Genomic DNA, 18296 nt, shown 5'->3' with positions numbered 1-18296 from the left:
AATTGTCTTATCAGTAATTGTTATGCTTAATGTTCTGCAAAAAATATATATATTAAGTGGCCTTCATTGCAAAAATATCTAAAAGGCATTTTATGAAAATTTCGATATATTAAGTGGCCTTTTAAAATTTTTTGATCCAAAGATGGTAGCGGGTGGAGGAGGGTTACAAAATAGCATCGTTAAAAGAAACTTTCTTAGTTGTGTTACTTTAATTCCGTGCACAAAAGGCCTAGCAAGGGGGGCAAAGTATCAAAACATGATGATGGATGGTCTCGAGTTTTTTCAAAGACCAATCAAACATACATCTTTCAATAGAGTTTTCAGCAACAAGAAGATTATATATCTAAAAATATTTCCCCATCTTCAAATGCTAAAAACAAGAACAAGAAACATGAGTGAAACAGGTTAAATTTATTCAATAGCAGCATTGATACATTTGCTGTTTGCTCTGATACTCGAAATGAAATGAGGAATTACATAGGAGAGCAACAGCAATGGATTCTGTGCCATTTCAGAAGGTCAATCCCGAACTCCTCGGTTGGATTGAGCTCTCCAATTTCAATGCCAATGAGAACTGAAAACTCAATGCATAAAACCTCTATCCCATCTCGCACTTTGCACTGTGAATAATAGCTTACCCCAGACTACAATTTACATGTTTGGCAACAAATGCAATGAGAGATCTGCAACATTAATATCTAAAGTGCTGGCTTATACCAGTGAACAAACTGAAGTGAACCACAGCCTAATAGGGTTAATGTCTAAATCACGAAATATTATAGGGTTAATTGTTGCAGAATTAGGTTGGCGCTTAAGATGGAACCCTTTGGAGAAAAGAGTCAACATAACTTCATTCCAAGCCATGTATTTCGCATGGAGGACTCCATATCATATCACCTTATTGTAGGCTATTTATCAATTTCCTCCTGAATTTGGCCCTCTGCAGCAACATGAAGATCAAAATAAATTCAGTCAACCTACAAGGCTAGGAGCAGGTGAGCGTCAAACACAGAAAAAACTGACCTGCAAGCTCAACGGCCAAGTTTGCCTGTTCATCGGCCTCAGAGTTCGAGTCCTTTCAAAATTACAAGATAGAACATCAGCACAATTTTATTTACAGTTCGTCATCTAGCAGAATATTATACAGAAAAATCATTTGCAAAATGTCAAGCCTACAGTTCCTAGTTATGTCCCAAAGCCACCAGAACACACACACACACACACATATATATTATTTATATATGTATAAATATATATTATACCCAACCACCGAGATAGAAAATAGTGGACAGTGAACTTAATGAACTTACTCTCAGCACGTGAAAGATCTGAAATGACATAAACTTATCCTTCAATTTTTTTGCCTCGTCGTACAAGATGGCGATGTTTTGGTTTTTTACCTTCCATAAACCTTGAATCTATATCACAGAGCTAAAAGGTAAACTTTTGGAGCAGAAAAATGCAAAACACATCCATATATACAAATTATAAAAACCAGAAAGTAAAAGCAATATCCCTGGATGCTCCCAAGGGGGAAACAAAGCATAAAGGGTAGCCGCATTACACACAAATAAGAGGCACCGCATAGTTGTATCTAATGTAACATGATACTTTTCCTGTTTTTATGCCTGAAGTATCTGCCTGCCATATGCTACATTTAAAAACATCTACGTTGGCAAAAACCTTTACAAGGGCAGAAAAAATAGCCAGACATTTACACAGAAAAATGCTACCACCAAGAAAGAAAATTTGGAAGTCTTAGCTAGAGCAAGAATGCACCTTCTGGGGCTATTTTCAAGATAAAGCTTATTGAACATGTTACCAGAAGCTTCATTCCTCCTAGCTACCCCAGATGTAATGTAGCACTGTTTTTTGACCTTAGATATTAAGAGCCATAGGGGTACGAAAAACCTTATTCAGGGGATTGCTTAACTGAATAAAACCCAAATTTCATATCAGTCAAGTATCATGACAAAAGACCAAGATAGGTTATTCTGTTTCCAAAAATATCTCATTAGCCTTGTGCCAGTCGGCACAACAAAATATGTCGTTCCTCAGCTCAGAAAGGATTATTGGTAAATATAGTCATGATGGGACTCTGCATAAGAGAATGCTACTTGCCTTTAAGATGTTACCAAATTAAACTTCCCTTCTTTCGATCACATGTCAAATAGAATTCGAAACTGTGGCTCCGCATAAAAGGGAAAACAAGCCAGTGAATGAAAACAATGAAATGAGGATTTTATGAGCAAACGAGCCAAGCAGGTCAGTGATAAACTAATGATTTCAAAATAGATGGATAAAAGATGGATCCACAAAAGATGTTTATGGATGTGACAAACCTGCATACAAACAAGCTTAGAGTCACCCCGAACACGAATACTTGAAAAACCTTTATCCAATGCATATTTCAGCCCTAAAATTATAGCTCGATATTCAGCAGCATTACAGGTCACTATGCCTAAACCTTCGCGTAACCTACAACTCTGAGAATGAAAAAGGCAAGACATGAGTGTGCAATGAAGAAAATAGATATTGAAACTTAGCAAGGTGATTACCAAGCTTCCATCATCAGCCCGGAGTATAACTCCTGCACCAGCCTGCCCCGGATTTCCTTTTGATGCACCATCAAACTCTAGAGTGCAAGACCGCTGCTAACAAGTAAGCAGTTAATCAACAATCACCACTTAAAAACATCTAGCTACCAGCAGAAAACGGTGGCAAATACTAAAAAGTTAGCTTTTACTTATAGTTTTGCACATCTACTTAAGCTTTGTTACAGCCCTCTCAAATTATAGTTCAAACTCCTACTCATGATATAATACTGAAAAAATTACCCCATTATTTTTGGTAAAATTACAATGATCAACCCTGAGGCCAAAATAATGTTTCAAACCACACTGGACGTATCTGTACCTATGTCAAACCTCAAGAAGGGTCAGGGTACTCTGCCCTCTATACTCTGAAATAATGCCCTAAAATTACCCACTTGCTGGTGCATTTTACATGTTATGTCCTGCAAACTCAACTGCAGCTACAAATAATAATAATAAACTAATAACAACTACATGTCCTACACGGGTCCAATCAACAGCAATTAGATCAAGTTTTAAGTCTACATACGCAGATCCAATAAAAGAAATCTCAGTCAACTAGACTACATCAAATATGAGAAAAATAAAATTCTGCTAGTAAAAGGAAGAACCTTTAGACAATAAGGACACTCAGATGCGTTCATAGTTAAGGGGTATCCAACTTCCAGAGAGAAGGTTGACAGCATTGGTAGTTGGTCAGTTTGTAAGTAAGGAGCAGGAAGGTCTCTCAGGCAAGCTGGGCTGCACTACGCACAGGTATTAGGAACGGTGATGAGTGGACAGCTACGAGCTTTATGGTGGAAGTTTTGAAGATTGCTTGCCACAAATTGCAAAAGACCGGAGGGATGCAGTTGAGTGGGCTTTACGATGGAAATTGCTGCTTGAAGATCAATCATTGTGGGAGACCAACAAGATGCATGTGAGACGGGGATGGCAAGGACAGAAGGACAGCAGGGGAAGAGAAGGACACCTTTGGCTTGGAGTGGTTCAATCTTAAGGAAGAACCAGATTGAGGGACTAGTGGGGCTGGTGGACTGATCCAGTCGCAGATTTTCTTTTGTTTAGTTCTCTCTCTCTCTCTCTCTCTCTCTCTCTCCCTATTTGTGGTCTTTTAGCAAATGAATTGGAATAATTCATCTAACACCTTTCAGCTTTTGTCAAGTCGAAGGGGTCGAATGCAGTTTCTGAAAGCACAGCAGATGTAGTAGCAGTAATCGTTTAACCAATGTTTAGGGGGAAAACAAACGTGACAGATGCTTAAATAAAGATGTTCTCTGTTTCTTAACATGTGAATCCACGTGCTAAAAACCATCAGATGAATTCCAAATCACTAAAATATGAAATTAAGAGAAAATATTGTGGATACTGTAAGATTTTTTGAGTTAACAACTGAACTGGCTTACCATATTCATTGGTAACAGCATCAGGTAATGGGACAATCTTAAAACTTAAGTCTGTCCAACAAACAGCTTATTCATATGTAATAACTGAACTCAAGCCCTAGTCATCAGCCAACTTACCCCAGATCCAGACCATATTGCTTCATGTGGCCTCTTCTTGGACACAAGCTCGCTAGATGTTTCACCTCTAGAAGAAGAAGGAAGCTGCAAGAAAATAAGATTTTATTCAGAAACTGACAAAAAGCTGGAAAAGAACAAGGACAATTCAACAATATCCCTGCACTAACATAGCAATCCAAACCATTAGCTATTCTCCAGCTAATGTGCATGAACCTTTAATTGGGAAAAGGTTAAGCTCAATGTTACAAACTCATGGACTATTAGTCCTACAAAGGAAAATTTTTAGTTACTATCTTCACAATACATCAAGATAAAAAGAAAAGAGAGTCAAAATCTTACAAGTCAAGCTCCAAATATTCCTAATAATTGCTTGTTTCCCCAATTCAATAGTTTTACTGATAAAGAGGAACCTTACATGTATATGGACTGTATAAGATAACCAACTAAAGTGGGCCTTGCAATTGCTTTTGTTTCTTGTTTTCAACTTCATGTTTCCAAAAGTTCACATATAAAAGTTGTCTATCTTTTTTTATTTTGAAATACGTTCTTCAATCAAATTGAAATGAAAAAAGTTGCCTTCCTAACAACCAAAAACCTCATGTCACCATATTATCGCCGCCCAGCAGCTGCATCTAGGAAATGAAATGTGATAATTCACTTTAAAGTTTTTTGAATGACACTGGAATCACCATTTTCATAATTGATAGAATTTAGTAACTAGAACATCTAAGACAGAGAAGAAGAAAACACATCACAAAGTTTACAAAGAGCATGATATCATATCTCACCTGATAAGAGTGGCATGGTGAAAGAGGGCCAAAAAGTCCTTCAGTAAAATCTTCAGCTTTAAAAGAATAAAGAGCATTTTTAAGGCCACAAGATTGAAGGTATTTCTCTGCATCCTTGGGCATAGCATGACCTTTATATACACTTACAGGAGGATCACATATCTACAAGAAAATGAATGGGGAAGATCATTTCAATCATCCTTCATAAATTTCTAAAAGTTCCATACCAGGATGAAAAAATTACTAAAGTCTTATGTTTGCTATAGAGCAGTGATCTTGCTACGAAAGTGCATCCAAGCTAATAATGCACATCTTTTCACCTAAGAAAAGCCATGCTAAAAGCAGAAATCCTAATTATATACTTCAAACAATATCCTGACATACACCAACATAACGTCCAACAAGAACGCTACTGCAGAATTGAGCATTAAATCAAGAAAAAGCTTCAGGAAACAAATTCCACTCTTTTTGTTATCTTCCTATACCCTCGCTCTCTCACACTACATACACCTCGAACCTAAAAGTAGTTTAGGTACTGTGAAGAAGAAAAGGCATAGTTACCAAAGATAAAAACATAATGATTTCATCCAATCACCAAACATAACAGTAGCTCCTTATTCAACATGAACACATGCAAGATGGTACTTTAGACGACGAAGAAGGTACAATAGGACAGGAAGATCCCATTGACTATTTAAGAAAGTGAAAACAATTTTTCAGAAATAGATGAAAATGTCCAACCATCTATGCTTCTATTTCTATATAACCAACAGGAAGCAAATAACTGCTACTACATACATGAGTTAAGACTCACCCAAGCATAGGTCAGATGCGGACTTCCCATCTTATCAAGCAAATTCATCTTCATCATACAAGAAAAAAAAAAACCACATTCTGCTGGCAGCAATAGGAATAAAAGATAACTCTTGCACTTCCTCAACATGCAGAAACAACAGTTGCTGATTCTACCCCGCAGTTGATCAGGCCAGTTGCAGAATGAGTTAAATGCTTCTAAAGTAAAACACTGACAAAGTACACGAGTGCACCGACATGCGCATGAGCAGGTGTATACACATCCACATGCAGCAAAAGGAACTAAAAACTAGAGACATGCTTGAGAAATGACTAATATGTTAAAAGCCTTATCCAAGGGAATTCCTGGACACATATTATTCAGTTTAAATTCAAAAGCTAACAATATTGTACATCCACCTATAGCATGATATCCCATGCATCGGAAAGATGAGTGGCTTAACCATTGATTCACTAGTAAAGAGACCTATGTAGAAGCATAACAGACTGAAATCCACAAAAGAGCTTATATCAATCAACAAAATTATAAAAAGTACAGGGAATCAGATTAAATACCGAGGATCCAACTTGAGCCTGACAATCACTCAAACTCTTGTAGACACCAACAACATCCCCTTTCCTCACTACAAAGAACGCCTCCCTATCTTCCTTCATCGCCGATTTCTTTTCAGACTTCTTCTTTTTAGTTGTAGAACTCTTAGATGAATAGCACTGGCAGCGAATTCGCGTCAACAAATGTTCCAAATTAGCAGCTCTAATACCTACATACTGAAAGCTTCTTTTCCATGAGGGCGACGAAAATCCACAAACTGCACTCCTCACAACAACCTGGCAAGCCTTTGGTAACAACGCCGAAAAATATGCATGAAACAAGCTGCTCATCACACTCTACTTCCCCCCAAGTTCTCCAGGGATCTGAAAGAAGCCGCCTATCTTCATTTTCACAACGAATCCAAAACTAACAAGAGCCTTCTTAATTCAATAAAGAAAAAGCTTAAGTTTTTGGCAAAACTACTGTATTCAGAGCCTATAACAGCAAGAACATGAGAAGGGGTCCTAATAATTTGCAACTACAAGTGAAGTTCCCATCTAATTGAGTTGAATAAAATTAAAATCAGAAAATTGAATATCCAACAAAATAATGCAAGTCATTAACTGCAAAGCTTCTTAAAAGTTCCAGCTTTAGTAGGCAAAATGAATAAAGTTTCAATTTTGTAAGGAACCCAAGTCCTATTTAATAAAAATAGACTAAAGACTCTAGTTTTGAGGATCAAAAGGCTAAACCTTGAGCATACAATGCAGGAGACTCAAATGGATCATCCAAACAATTTATCTATAAATACTGAATATGATTGATCAAACCTCCAATTAACTCAACTGAAGAAGCTTTATGAACCCAAGGACAGAAGGCATCACTCGCGTGAAGAAGGAAGGGGGATGGGGCACATGATTGCCGGTTGGGGAGTTGGGGGCGTGGGGTGGTTGGGTATGGTTGGGGGACTAGGGCATGGGGAGGGGTGGGGCTGGGGTGGTTGGGAGTAGGGATCGCAGTGCTGTAGTTATTGATGGGGCATAGATGGGTAAAACCCGGTTGAGGGTTTTACTTTTGGCTCCGGTTCAGTCCCTTGCCATGAACCCCGTCGTTTTGCAAGGGCGTCTTGGAATTTCATGTTACCCATTTGCACTACAAAAAAATTTTGTAGTATTAAAAGGATAACCTTACTATTAAAGAGCTTGTTCAAGATTGATTTGTCAATTAATCAAACCAAATATGAATAACATGTTATATTTAGCATAGTTTTAAATTTTGTGTAAGCTTGACTTTGATAAGCATGAAATTTTTAATTTATAAGTAAAAAGTCAAGTTACTGAAACTCGACTCGATAAAAACTTGTTTAAGTTCATCTCGATAAATAAATAAGTTAAAATTAAATACAATTTCAATCTCATCAAATTAATTAGACTTGTTTAGATCCCTAAAAATTCAGATCTAACAGTTTATAAAAGTGTATATATGTAGGATTAATTTTTATACACGTCAATGTATATATGAAGAATAATTTATCTTTTTTTCCTGTATAATTTTGATTTCGTGCTTGCTATTTGATCATTTTGGGATAGCTTGGCATATATATATAATGCATTCTCCTTTCAAATTAAAAACCCATCCAAAGCCTTCCACAGGATTATTATTAGCTCGAGTTACACGTAAGGTGAGTTGAAGTTGACTGGCTTGTAAACTTGACTTTAAAACCTTAAAATTTGAATAAAAATTATATGTTATGTAGCTAAACTTGTTACTGCAATAAAATCTTTACATCATTAGCATAGAAACATTGGTCATGAACAAAAAGAAATGCTCGTGCTAATACACTCATGTCCCGTTTAAGATTATTCGAGAATTGAAAGATGAACCAAACTACTTAATACTTGAATCATACTCGCTCCGGTAAGAGCTCGTTCCAACTTGGTTAGCTAACTAATCGAGTCAAGTTTGAACAACACTTTATATTCGATAGTTTTTAAATTCGATAAAAAGTTTTTGTTCAACCTTAGGTTGGCAAATAAACAAATCAAATTTAAATAAAATTTTAAACTCGTTAAAATAATCAAAACAAGTTTAAACATTAGAGTATTTGATTTGATTAGAATCGTTTGCACTCTTGCCACTGCCATGAGCTATGGTGCCATATTGTGTTGATCAGTGGAAGTTCTTCTCTGTCATTCTGTCCCCATCTCTTCTTCATTGTCTTATTGACATCCTTTCCCTTATTTATGGTCAAATCTGTTTCCCGAAATTCATATGCCACTCCGAAAGAAGCCAATTGCATTCACAGCCTCACCAACACACCGTCAGCTCCATCTTCAACTTGTGTTGGTTCGACCCATGATTCACTAAAATATCCTGCAAGTTTTGCTGAAGCAAATACAAATACACCACAAGTTTCGCCATTTTGTTGTCGTAGCAAGTTTTTTCTGTTTCACCTATGTCATAGCAATTGTTTTTGTAGTACTTGAGAATTCTCTCAAGAACTAATAACTCTGCTCTTTTTCTTTTATAAATCTTTACCCTATTCCATGTAAGCTGGAAAAAAAAAAATGAAGAAGATAGAAAAGCATGATATGCTTTAGAGGATTCGATTACCTAATCAGATATCTTCATCCTGTTTTTTTGGATGGTTGCTCCCAATGGATCGAAGGAGAAAGGTGAAGCTACGAAATCTTTTCACTTATAATCAATCACCTCTTAATATTTTCTACTTATTTTCCTCTCCCTAATCTAATCCCTTCAATATTTTGGCATGAAATTTGTATCTATGTCGACATCAAGAAACTCAAATTTCCCAAAAAAAAAAAAAAAATCAAAATTGCATGCTGAGCACGACTACATATAGATTACTAATTTATGCTAGTCCTTAAACAAGACAGGCTTATCTGGTGAAGAATAGAACAGGATCCATTTGTCTTGTTCCGGATAAATAACATATGCAGAGGATCCCATCTCCGTCTTTTCCTGAATTTACATTTTTCTGGTCAGAAGTTTTGTTGTTTTCTTATGATGGCATCTTCAAACGATAGATATGTAGTATCCTAAGCTGGCGATTGGAAGTATACGGGGAGATGATAATAATACAGGTAACAGTCGGCAGAAAAAAACATCTCCCCAATCTTTCTTTCATCTTTTCCTAAATTTTTATAACATAGATTCGAAACACTTCAGCAATTTCTTTCAAAAACTAGTGCATCTTTAAATTCAAATATTCTAGGGGCATCATACCCTCGACTTCTTTCTAGCTTTTGGTTTTAGTCATGTCAGGCATATAGAGATGCATCAGACAATCTTGGGGTTGGAATAGCGACCAAAGGCGTTTTCTTCTTTAATACAATTCCAAACTTCTCAGCCAGGTCTATGTTGTCTCCATCAGCAGTTTTCCAGTCAAAAGAATGGACCAAGGAAGCAAGTGAAAACATGAACATCCTCTCAGCCATAGCTGTTCCTGCACAAATTCTTCGTCCAGATCCAAATGGGAAATAATTAAAATCATTTCCGCTATAATCCCACTTGCTATCGATAAATCTTTCGGGCCGAAAATCAGAAGGGTTTTCCCATATATTAGGATCCCTATGAATAGCCCAGACATTGATGAAAACTCGAGCACCTTTTGGGATTGTGTAGCCTCCAACGATGCACGTCTCGCTGGGGCAATGAGGCCCCAGAAGTGGAAGGGCTGGATGCAAACGCAGTTGTTCTTTCATTACTGCATACAAGTATGGGAGGTTTGGGATATCAGACTCTTCAACCACCCTGTTTTTGCCTACCACTCTGTCAACTTCTTCTTGAACTTTTCTCAGAACTTCTGGTTTGTTCATCATCTCAGCCATTGCGAATTCGACCGTGTTCGAGGTCGTGTCACTCCCTCCCACCACCATATCCTGCTGACAATCATGCATACAAACCATAAAATAAATAAATAAAAAGTAAGCACAGCAATTATTTATTTGAGGAGTTGGAAATTAATTATTACCTTTTGTTAATTAAGTAGTATTGGCTTATGTATATTTCATCCTTGAATAGTACTTAACAAATTCAGTTTTGGATAGGTCCTTCACCAACAGAGGCTAATTAAGCTACTAACAAAAGTGGTTAGATTCGTTTATGTCATCCTTGCAATAATAAAATTGAGTTCTAAGTTATTCTTAATTCTGACAGACTAGCTATTGTATCTTTTGAAAAAAAATTCTGTGATTTTGGGCATAATTATGACCAAAATGATATCTATGCATAACATGGAAATGGCAGATATTACCATGAGTAAAGCTTTGATGTGAGTCATTGTAAGAGGCGTCCTGGCATCTCCTTGACCTTTCAGCTGCAGCAAGAACTGCAAAAAGTCCTTACTTTCGCTCCGAATATCATTGAGTCGTCTTTGCTCTATCATCTTCTCAAATATTGCATCAAACCTCTGAGCCAAAACCTTGCTCTTTTTCTGGATACCTTGCAGATCAAATCTAGCCAAACCAGGATAAAAATCTGACAGATTAGGCATTCCCAGAAATCCAGTGATCTCAGTAATCACTTTCCTGAACTCAGCTCCAACACCGGCCCTCTCATCTCCTTTCACTGTACCACCCCACAACATGTTAGTAATCACGTTTAACACACTCAGAAAAAGTTGCTCACCCACATTTACTTGTTTTCCAGCTTGGCTGTGAATGTACTTGATCATCTGTCGAAGTTCATTGCGCCTGAGGGCGTAAACGGCGTCCAAAGTAGCACAACTCAACATTTCACGAACGCAAACCTTCCTCGGCATCCTCCACTCCGGTCCATATGGTGTCCAGACAATGTCTGAGCCACCGTAAGCGATTTCCCTGGCGGCCGCGGGCACATCCCGGTTGGCAAATGTGGTGTCTTGATCCTTTAGCACTTCCCTCACCAATCTGGGAGTGCTAATGACAATTCCGGCCTTTTTGCCAAGCCAAAAAGTCATGATTGGACCATGGGTTCTTGACAAGTTTGTGAAGTATGTGGGAAGTTCAGGATCAAGGGACAAGAGATTTCCCACTAGAGGCAATGGTTTAGGTCCTGGTGGCAATGGTGGCTGTTTCTTGTTTGATTTCTTGATAAACATAGAAGCAAACCATATTAAGGTAAGCCCACAAATTGCAGAAGACAAAAATAGACGAGCGTGTTGATCATTTAGATTAGCAGAGATGCTAGCAGTATTGGAGAAGGTATTAACGAAAAATTGAAACATTATGGCTTAGGAAAGAAAGAGTAGCTATTGTCAAAGAAAGAATTGTGTGTGATACTAAGATTAAATTGGGCTTCCTTATATAAGGTTTCTTCGAGCAAAAATACAAACACCCTGTTCAGGATCAGAGCTAGAATTTTGATGGAGGGATCTTCTTTTAACCTGCAGGCCATAAGGCTGTTTGGCATCATTGTGAATTTTTAACCAGTTTTTTGTATCAAACCAGGGCATTTTCTTCTTATAGTATGGACACAAAGAATCTTAATCATAAGCAGTAAGCACAAGCAAAATTTTATATATATATCCTTTTGAGTGCCCTGATTGTATATCAACCTGAGGGACAATTGTAATTGTGAAGTCCTTGATATGTGGCAGCATACTCATTTGAATGTGCTAGTCCTATTAGGAATGAGATTTTATGGAAAAAGGAAGTACATTAAATAATGCAATTAAAATTTCTCAATGCATAGATAGAGGTGGAGACAGGATGATGAGTAATGGAATTCAGGAGGCTATGAGCATAGGATGTGAAGAAAATATTCCATCTGACTTCTAAGCTTTCCCTAATTATATTTGGTATTTACTTAGGGAACAAATTGACATTTGTTCAGAGGTTGTAAATGAATCTTGAATTTGGTTGTGGACTATGGAACATGAATAGCAAAAATCATATTTTTATTCAATGTAATTTTCTCAAAGTGCTGCACTTCAATCATTTCAATATTGGTAAGTTAAATTTGTTATTTAAGTTGAGTTTTATTTATCACTCAGTCATTATTGAGATTTTTGGAACATTTATGAATGCAGGACACTAGCATAATATTAATACTTCCAATTAATAAATAATACAATACCTATTTTCTTACCAGCAAATTAACACGATTGGAAGGGGAAAAAAATTAGTTGATAAGCAACATTTACACTATTAAACTACTTGGCCTTTCTGCATATAATACAGTAAACTTGATAATCTCTCTATTAGTTAAATCTTTGATTGTCATTGACTTAACTTACATGATCTTATCTCATTAATTAAATGGCGTATTGATTCTGATCAGAATTCAGCATTCAGTTATGATTCTTGTGCTAAAAAAAATACACATAAGTTCAGCACTGCTTAACAAGTTCAGCAGATAGATTTTCATTTATCAAACACCCAACACATCTGAATATTTGAAAAAATTCAGTTTCAGCATTTTTTTATGTTATCAAATAGACCTTAAGTATGGGATCTGACAGTAGATTACTAGTCTAATGGGATAATTTCACAAACCACCCCGAGATTTCTAACTATTTCACTGGACTTCCTCTAGGTTTCTTGGCTATCTGTCACCAACAACACAGAGGATTAGTTCACGTAAACCTAGCAATACGAGTAACAACAAACGAAAAGACCATAATTGAAGTTAAATGTAGAATTCTTGAACCCTTTCCCACTGTGCAGGAGCAGTCCCTCCTAACAATTGGAAATACTTATCAAGAAATTAACCGATCAATTAGACATGACTAGAATAACCACAGAACTTGATTCGCATCTAGCAGCAAGATGTAGTCCAACTTGTTATTGCATAATGTCAGAGTCAGACCCTCCATCAAACAAACCATCTGAAATTGTTACATGAGAGCGTCAAAGGTGCTCGAGCAACTTTTTTAATTAACTCATGCACCCTTGAGTCCGAAATGGCATAACCACAGCCAAAGTTTTCCAGAGTACTCATACTTGAGGCCTCAAAATGCCATGTTATACATCTTTTGTGTTCTGTAAACTGTATGCTCGATTGAGTATATAAAAAACGGTATACAAGTAAAAGAAACTGGAAATTTTGGAGACAAACCTATAATTTGATTTACAAAGTTGCCCGATAAAGCCAACAAAAGCCCTGTCCTACTTAGCGCTCTGGTTTAGGTCCTCTTCACTGTTCTTCATTCTTCGTATCAACAAAGATACAGGCTTCTCCAAGACTGCCACCTTAATATTGTTCCACACATCAGATTTTGTGGGAAGCTGAGCAATTTTCTCAGCAATTTCCATGTCCTCGGGGAGTACATATCCAAATACAGTATAGGATTTTTTCCACTCCACATGGTTTGCTAGGTTTATAAAGAATTCAGGGCCAGAACCAACCCATGCCACAGATCCCCGTCTTACTGTTGGACAGAATTCACCCGGCAGCTTCTCAAAAGCCGTTCCTTGGGCATTAAGAGTTCCTTGAATCAGTGCGAATGGAGGACCAAAGGAAGCCTGGAAAGTTAGAAAAGCATTCAGAAGCAGGGCAGAAACTTGAGTAGAAAATAATAGAAGATCACAAGATTCTTGTATACGATAAATGATGAGATAAACATCCCATGTGCCTGCATGCGTTCATACGCAGAGTTATCATATAAAACACACACATATGCACACACTCAAATATATACATAAAATAATATTGATAAATTGCTCAAACAAGGGGAATATCAAAAAGGACATCGACATAACCAATTAAGTGTCCATTCATACAGATTCCCAAAGAGTGTCTTAGACTGATATATATACTCTGATAGCAACACATAAGCCTGAACCCTATTGGAAGAGACCATCAAGACTTAGTGCATTTGCACTCATAGGCGATAGAACATGAGAGGAGATGATGCAACTATCAAAAACAAATAAAAAAAATTGCAGCCCTTACATCTTTTATGTGGTTTCCATGTGAATCCCAAGACTGACCCCGAGTTTCAGCACGATAAAGCTCGCAGCCTGCACAGTGTTTCAACGATAACAACTCTAAGATGTAGAGAACTGAATGCGGTGAACATTCAGGCAAAAGCTGCAAGAAAGAATATTGTATTAAAGACAAAGAAAGGATAAGAAGTCAAAGAGGAAGTCTCACACTAGAAAAGGTTACAACATATTAACCATGTGCAGGAAGAAAATAGAAGAAAAATGATGATTGTGGCAGAAATTCAGTGAATATTACAGCAGTCTTATGGTTTTCTTAAGTCAGTGTTCCTAACACGTGGTATCACAGTGTGGGATTTATAAAAATATGCCGGAATGGCTCCAGAAGCATAAGCTAGAATATGAGACACTTGCATGGAAGACTTGAGCAAATCTGAATTTTAGCATTAAAGAAGACCCATGGACGCCTTAAAAAACTCTAAGCAGGGGAATAAGACATAGAGAAAGATATCTAATTTAAACTATCATGGAATCCCAGGGCAAAAAGCTATATTAACATCTCAAGTTTTGTTTCAATACAATTCCAAAACAAAGAATTATAACAGCTCACATTACATTTTAACAAAACTACAGAACAAAGAAATGTAATTCTGAAAATTGCTTCTACAGACTGTCCACAGTTTCCATAAAATTCTTACACTGCAACACTCTGAAAAATCTCACCTACACTTTAAATGCTTTGCAAGAATTTCAATAAAAGTTCAAACCCCACTTTGGCTACAATTTTCAACCCTCAAATAAGTTTCTCAACCACTCTGTGGATTCAGTACAACACAACGATCTACAGTACCATATGTAATAACTCATAATCTACAATGTAGTTTAAAACGTCTCCATGAAGCTGATTCTATATAAAATGAAACCATTAGGACAGCTGTGTGAGATCAGTAAACATAAAAAGCTTCCACTTTAACCAAAAGCAAGCAAAATTACCTTTATGTGAAGAGTTCCATAATCAGTTTCCATGCCAATTATGCCCTACAGGAAACACAAATAAGCAAAAGCTTGCAGGAAGCACAATGTACTTCACATCCAAAAATATTTTGAAAGAAACATTCCACCGATCCCCAAAGTAGACACAGAGAAACAAGTATATATGTTGCACAAAGATTTCGAAAAGAGATATGAAAATAAGATTTTGACTATATCAAATAATGAGATGAAGTCCTCTGTTGAATTCATGAAAGAAACAAGTGAAAAATTGTTCAAAATATGGGGAGATTGGTAGAAAAAAGTGTTAAAAATGGGATTGGATTTGAAAGCTGAATCCTCATTATAGTAGCAAAATTGCAGTTGCTGCAGTACTCCTGCAATTGCTTGGCTTTTGGTTCTTTCAATACTATCTTTTCAATGATAAAGTCAATGAAGACTCCAAAATGCAGTTTCTATGTTCTACAATTAACTTAAAATGTTTAATAAAATACTACAGATACGTATATTTGAAAGGAAGATAAAAAAATAATGGAAAAGTCCCTGCAGTGTTTTTCTAATTAATTGCCCATCCTTTTGAGCTTTAGTCGCTCCTGATAACTATTAATTCAAGATGCAAGGACAACTACAGCTGCATGAAGATAGAAATATTGGATTAGTACAAAAAAGAAAAGGACAGGCAGGAAAGAAAGAAAATCACTAAAGGAAACCAAAAAAGCAAATGCCTTTCAATTCAAAGCTGAATTTCATGTTTAAACACACCACAATATAGGTACCACATAATTTTGTTGTGACTTTCTTTCCTTGTATACAAGATCACAAATCAACATGAATAATTCAAGCTAGCCAGATAAAAGCCAAAGGGATTAAAATACAGTATCTGTAGCATATGGTAGAATAAGCAGCAACAGTTTTGTCCAACACATCCTCGTGCACCATTTTGGAAATAGAAAAACCGAACTCTCAAAAAAGATAGAGGCTTCAGCAAGATTGACTGCTGATCGTGATAGGAAACGAAAAGAAAACTTTAAGTGAGAAAATCATTTGAAGAAATATGTTTAAAAGATAGAACTCAGTCTACTAATTTTACCATTTATGCAACAAAACTGAAAATGCTGGTATGAATTGAAACTTGAGAGTAAAATATACAGGATAAGCTTACAAATAGAAAAATGTCATGACCAAATACCATATCACGTACTTGATCTATGAAATATAAAGATGTAGATAATTGTTAATAGACTGAATGTCATACTTCTCCTTTTCCAAAAACAAGGCCAGAAGTCCACATCGTTTTGTCCCCCTTCTCATGTCGATCAGGGGCCAGAGTATCTTTCTGTTTCTTCAACCAGCACTACACCAACAAAATAAGATCCAGAACAATGTAAGTTAGCACAACACTCAAAATCAATTATCACATACCCATAGGTTTACCAAGCCATTAATCATACTACGCATACTCAAGTGTCAGATTTTTCATTTTATCTTCTTTCAAATGCTAACCGAAAGCATCTGAACTAAGATCAAACAATTCAGTCTCTTGTGACAGATAATCAATCTATATACATCATAAGACCACCGTTAATCATCAGCATTATGTAAATGATATAATAAAAGCGATTGCAATTCCTGAAAATAAAGACCAACTATTAAATTCATGTATTAACCAGCTAGGAAGGGGAATTACCATCTAGAAATAAGTGAAAACAAGAAACATAAAGAAATGAAGTTTAAATCTCTGTCTCTCCTCTCATTCCAAAACATTAAGGGTTTACAAAGCTACAGATATCCCATAACCTACAATTCACGCATACTTCGAATATAAATGCGCAGCAACACATAGCAACCATTTATCAGTAAGCGGAGCTACCAAATTAATCCATTTCAACGAGCAATGAATGCAAATTTCATCAGCATCACATAATTATCTAGAATTCCAACATACCTCACCGAATTTTGATCCACACGCCTGTTTATTCCCACAAAAAACCCAAGAATCACACAAACAAGGCCCATCATTGCCAGTACACATTGCCTTGCAGGCCCTACAACACTCCTCAGATGAATTGAACTTGAAATCCGTACCCCACTTCACGGCAGGCCCCCAGAGCTCCAAATTTGGGATCCCAGTGCAACATTGACCGCTATCTTCACCATCAAGATTCCCACTTTGCACCTCCAAACTTGTCAAAGATTCAATTTCTGAAGTCTCAGCAGTTCTGAACACCGATGACGTGAACAAGTAGACCACAGTACACGAGACCAGCCCCAGAAAAAGGAGGATCATGGAGCCCCATCTGTTGGGTTCCGAGTCAATTGGTTTCCGACCCATTTGAGATTGGGGAAAGATGAGAAAAACCCAGAAATGGCTTTGCCTGATTTGGTTTGGCTTGGTTTGGTTTGTGAGATTTGGTGACCTCCTATTTTTATTCTTTCTGGGTTTTGCCGGGCTGGGTGGAGGGATAGTTGACCTTAGAATCAGTTTAGCTGAGTTTGAAATTCAAGTCTTATATAGCACTGCAGCAAACTAGCAATTAGTATGACATGATGCTTAATGTCATAATTGTAGTAACGGAATCTTCAATTCTTTTGTGGTTGCCAACAACGAAATGATGCATAATGTAAAGGTAGTGACTGATTATTGAAATGAAGTGGTCGCAAAATATTAGCTTGTTTTGAGAATTGGGATGGTCATGGAGGGAAGCAGTTAGGTTGACAATTAAAGGTGGAAATTTCGGTACTGCAAGCTGTCTTTCTTTCCTATACTTTTGATGTTGGAGGCATTGGAGTGTGAATGAGGAAACCGGCTACAAAAAAGAGAAGAATTTCCAATGCTCAAGCCACTAGTACTGGTTTTCTAAAGAGAAAAATATGGAAAGTTCACTAATGACAATGGAAGGTTAATCTCCATCAAAGGGTCATTATGGAACTTTTGGACCAAATCTGGACCGGAATCTTAATGTGGGTCATTATGGCACTTCGTCCGTTCAGTTTGCATGTTAATTTACTTTGGACCCAACAACGCCCTGTCCCTGTTTGCCAGCTTCCTTGATAGGACAGGAATATGCTCTTATATCCGCAAAGAAGGAAAAACTTGTAATTGTGGAATTACTCGTGCAAAACTTCATTCATGATGATTGTTCCAATTATTTGCACTCTATTTTTTTTGTTAT

At 36.8% G+C, this 18296-nt stretch overlaps 3 protein-coding genes across 11 annotated transcripts; all 3 read right to left on the bottom strand.

Annotated features, from left to right (window-relative positions):
* Window positions 1–392: 392 nt before the first annotated feature.
* Window positions 393–7277, bottom strand: LOC140013654 (uncharacterized). 8 transcript variants are annotated; one of them, XM_072063256.1, is made up of 9 exons: window positions 7078–7277; window positions 6271–6630; window positions 4903–5064; window positions 4115–4198; window positions 2559–2651; window positions 2343–2486; window positions 1311–1418; window positions 1024–1075; window positions 393–940 (listed from the first exon to the last, which is right to left on the bottom strand). In XM_072063256.1, the coding sequence occupies exons 2-9, from the start codon at window positions 6595–6597 to the stop codon at window positions 909–911; spliced, it is 1002 nt and encodes a 333-aa protein (XP_071919357.1). In that variant the 5' UTR covers window positions 6598–6630; window positions 7078–7277; the 3' UTR covers window positions 393–908. The 8 variants fall into 8 exon arrangements, with proteins under 8 accessions (XP_071919357.1, XP_071919362.1, XP_071919361.1 ...); XM_072063261.1 differs by having other exon boundaries at window positions 7094–7247; XM_072063260.1 differs by having other exon boundaries at window positions 7000–7242.
* A 2087-nt stretch (window positions 7278–9364) lies between these two features.
* On the bottom strand, window positions 9365–11527 carry LOC113706559 (flavonoid 3'-monooxygenase CYP75B137-like). The gene is made up of 2 exons (XM_027228486.2): window positions 10524–11527; window positions 9365–10149 (listed from the first exon to the last, which is right to left on the bottom strand). Exons 1-2 carry the CDS (start codon window positions 11472–11474, stop codon window positions 9529–9531), a joined length of 1572 nt encoding a protein of 523 aa, XP_027084287.1. The 5' UTR covers window positions 11475–11527; the 3' UTR covers window positions 9365–9528.
* A 1480-nt stretch (window positions 11528–13007) lies between these two features.
* Window positions 13008–18009, bottom strand: LOC140004296 (uncharacterized). 2 transcript variants are annotated; one of them, XM_072063369.1, is made up of 5 exons: window positions 17069–18007; window positions 16379–16477; window positions 15127–15171; window positions 14144–14281; window positions 13008–13713 (listed from the first exon to the last, which is right to left on the bottom strand). In XM_072063369.1, exons 1-5 carry the CDS (start codon window positions 17453–17455, stop codon window positions 13357–13359), a joined length of 1026 nt encoding a protein of 341 aa, XP_071919470.1. In that variant the 5' UTR covers window positions 17456–18007; the 3' UTR covers window positions 13008–13356. The 2 variants fall into 2 exon arrangements, with proteins under 2 accessions (XP_071919470.1, XP_071919471.1); XM_072063370.1 differs by lacking the exon at window positions 15127–15171 and having other exon boundaries at window positions 17069–18009.
* Between the last annotated feature and the right edge of the window lie 287 nt (window positions 18010–18296).

This window comes from Coffea arabica, chromosome 8c (genome assembly GCF_036785885.1).
Source record: "Coffea arabica cultivar ET-39 chromosome 8c, Coffea Arabica ET-39 HiFi, whole genome shotgun sequence".
In the NCBI taxonomy this organism is placed as follows: domain Eukaryota; kingdom Viridiplantae; phylum Streptophyta; class Magnoliopsida; order Gentianales; family Rubiaceae; genus Coffea; species Coffea arabica.
The sequence above is the reverse complement of the archived record's forward strand: the minus strand, read 5'-3'. Positions and strand labels throughout refer to the sequence as shown.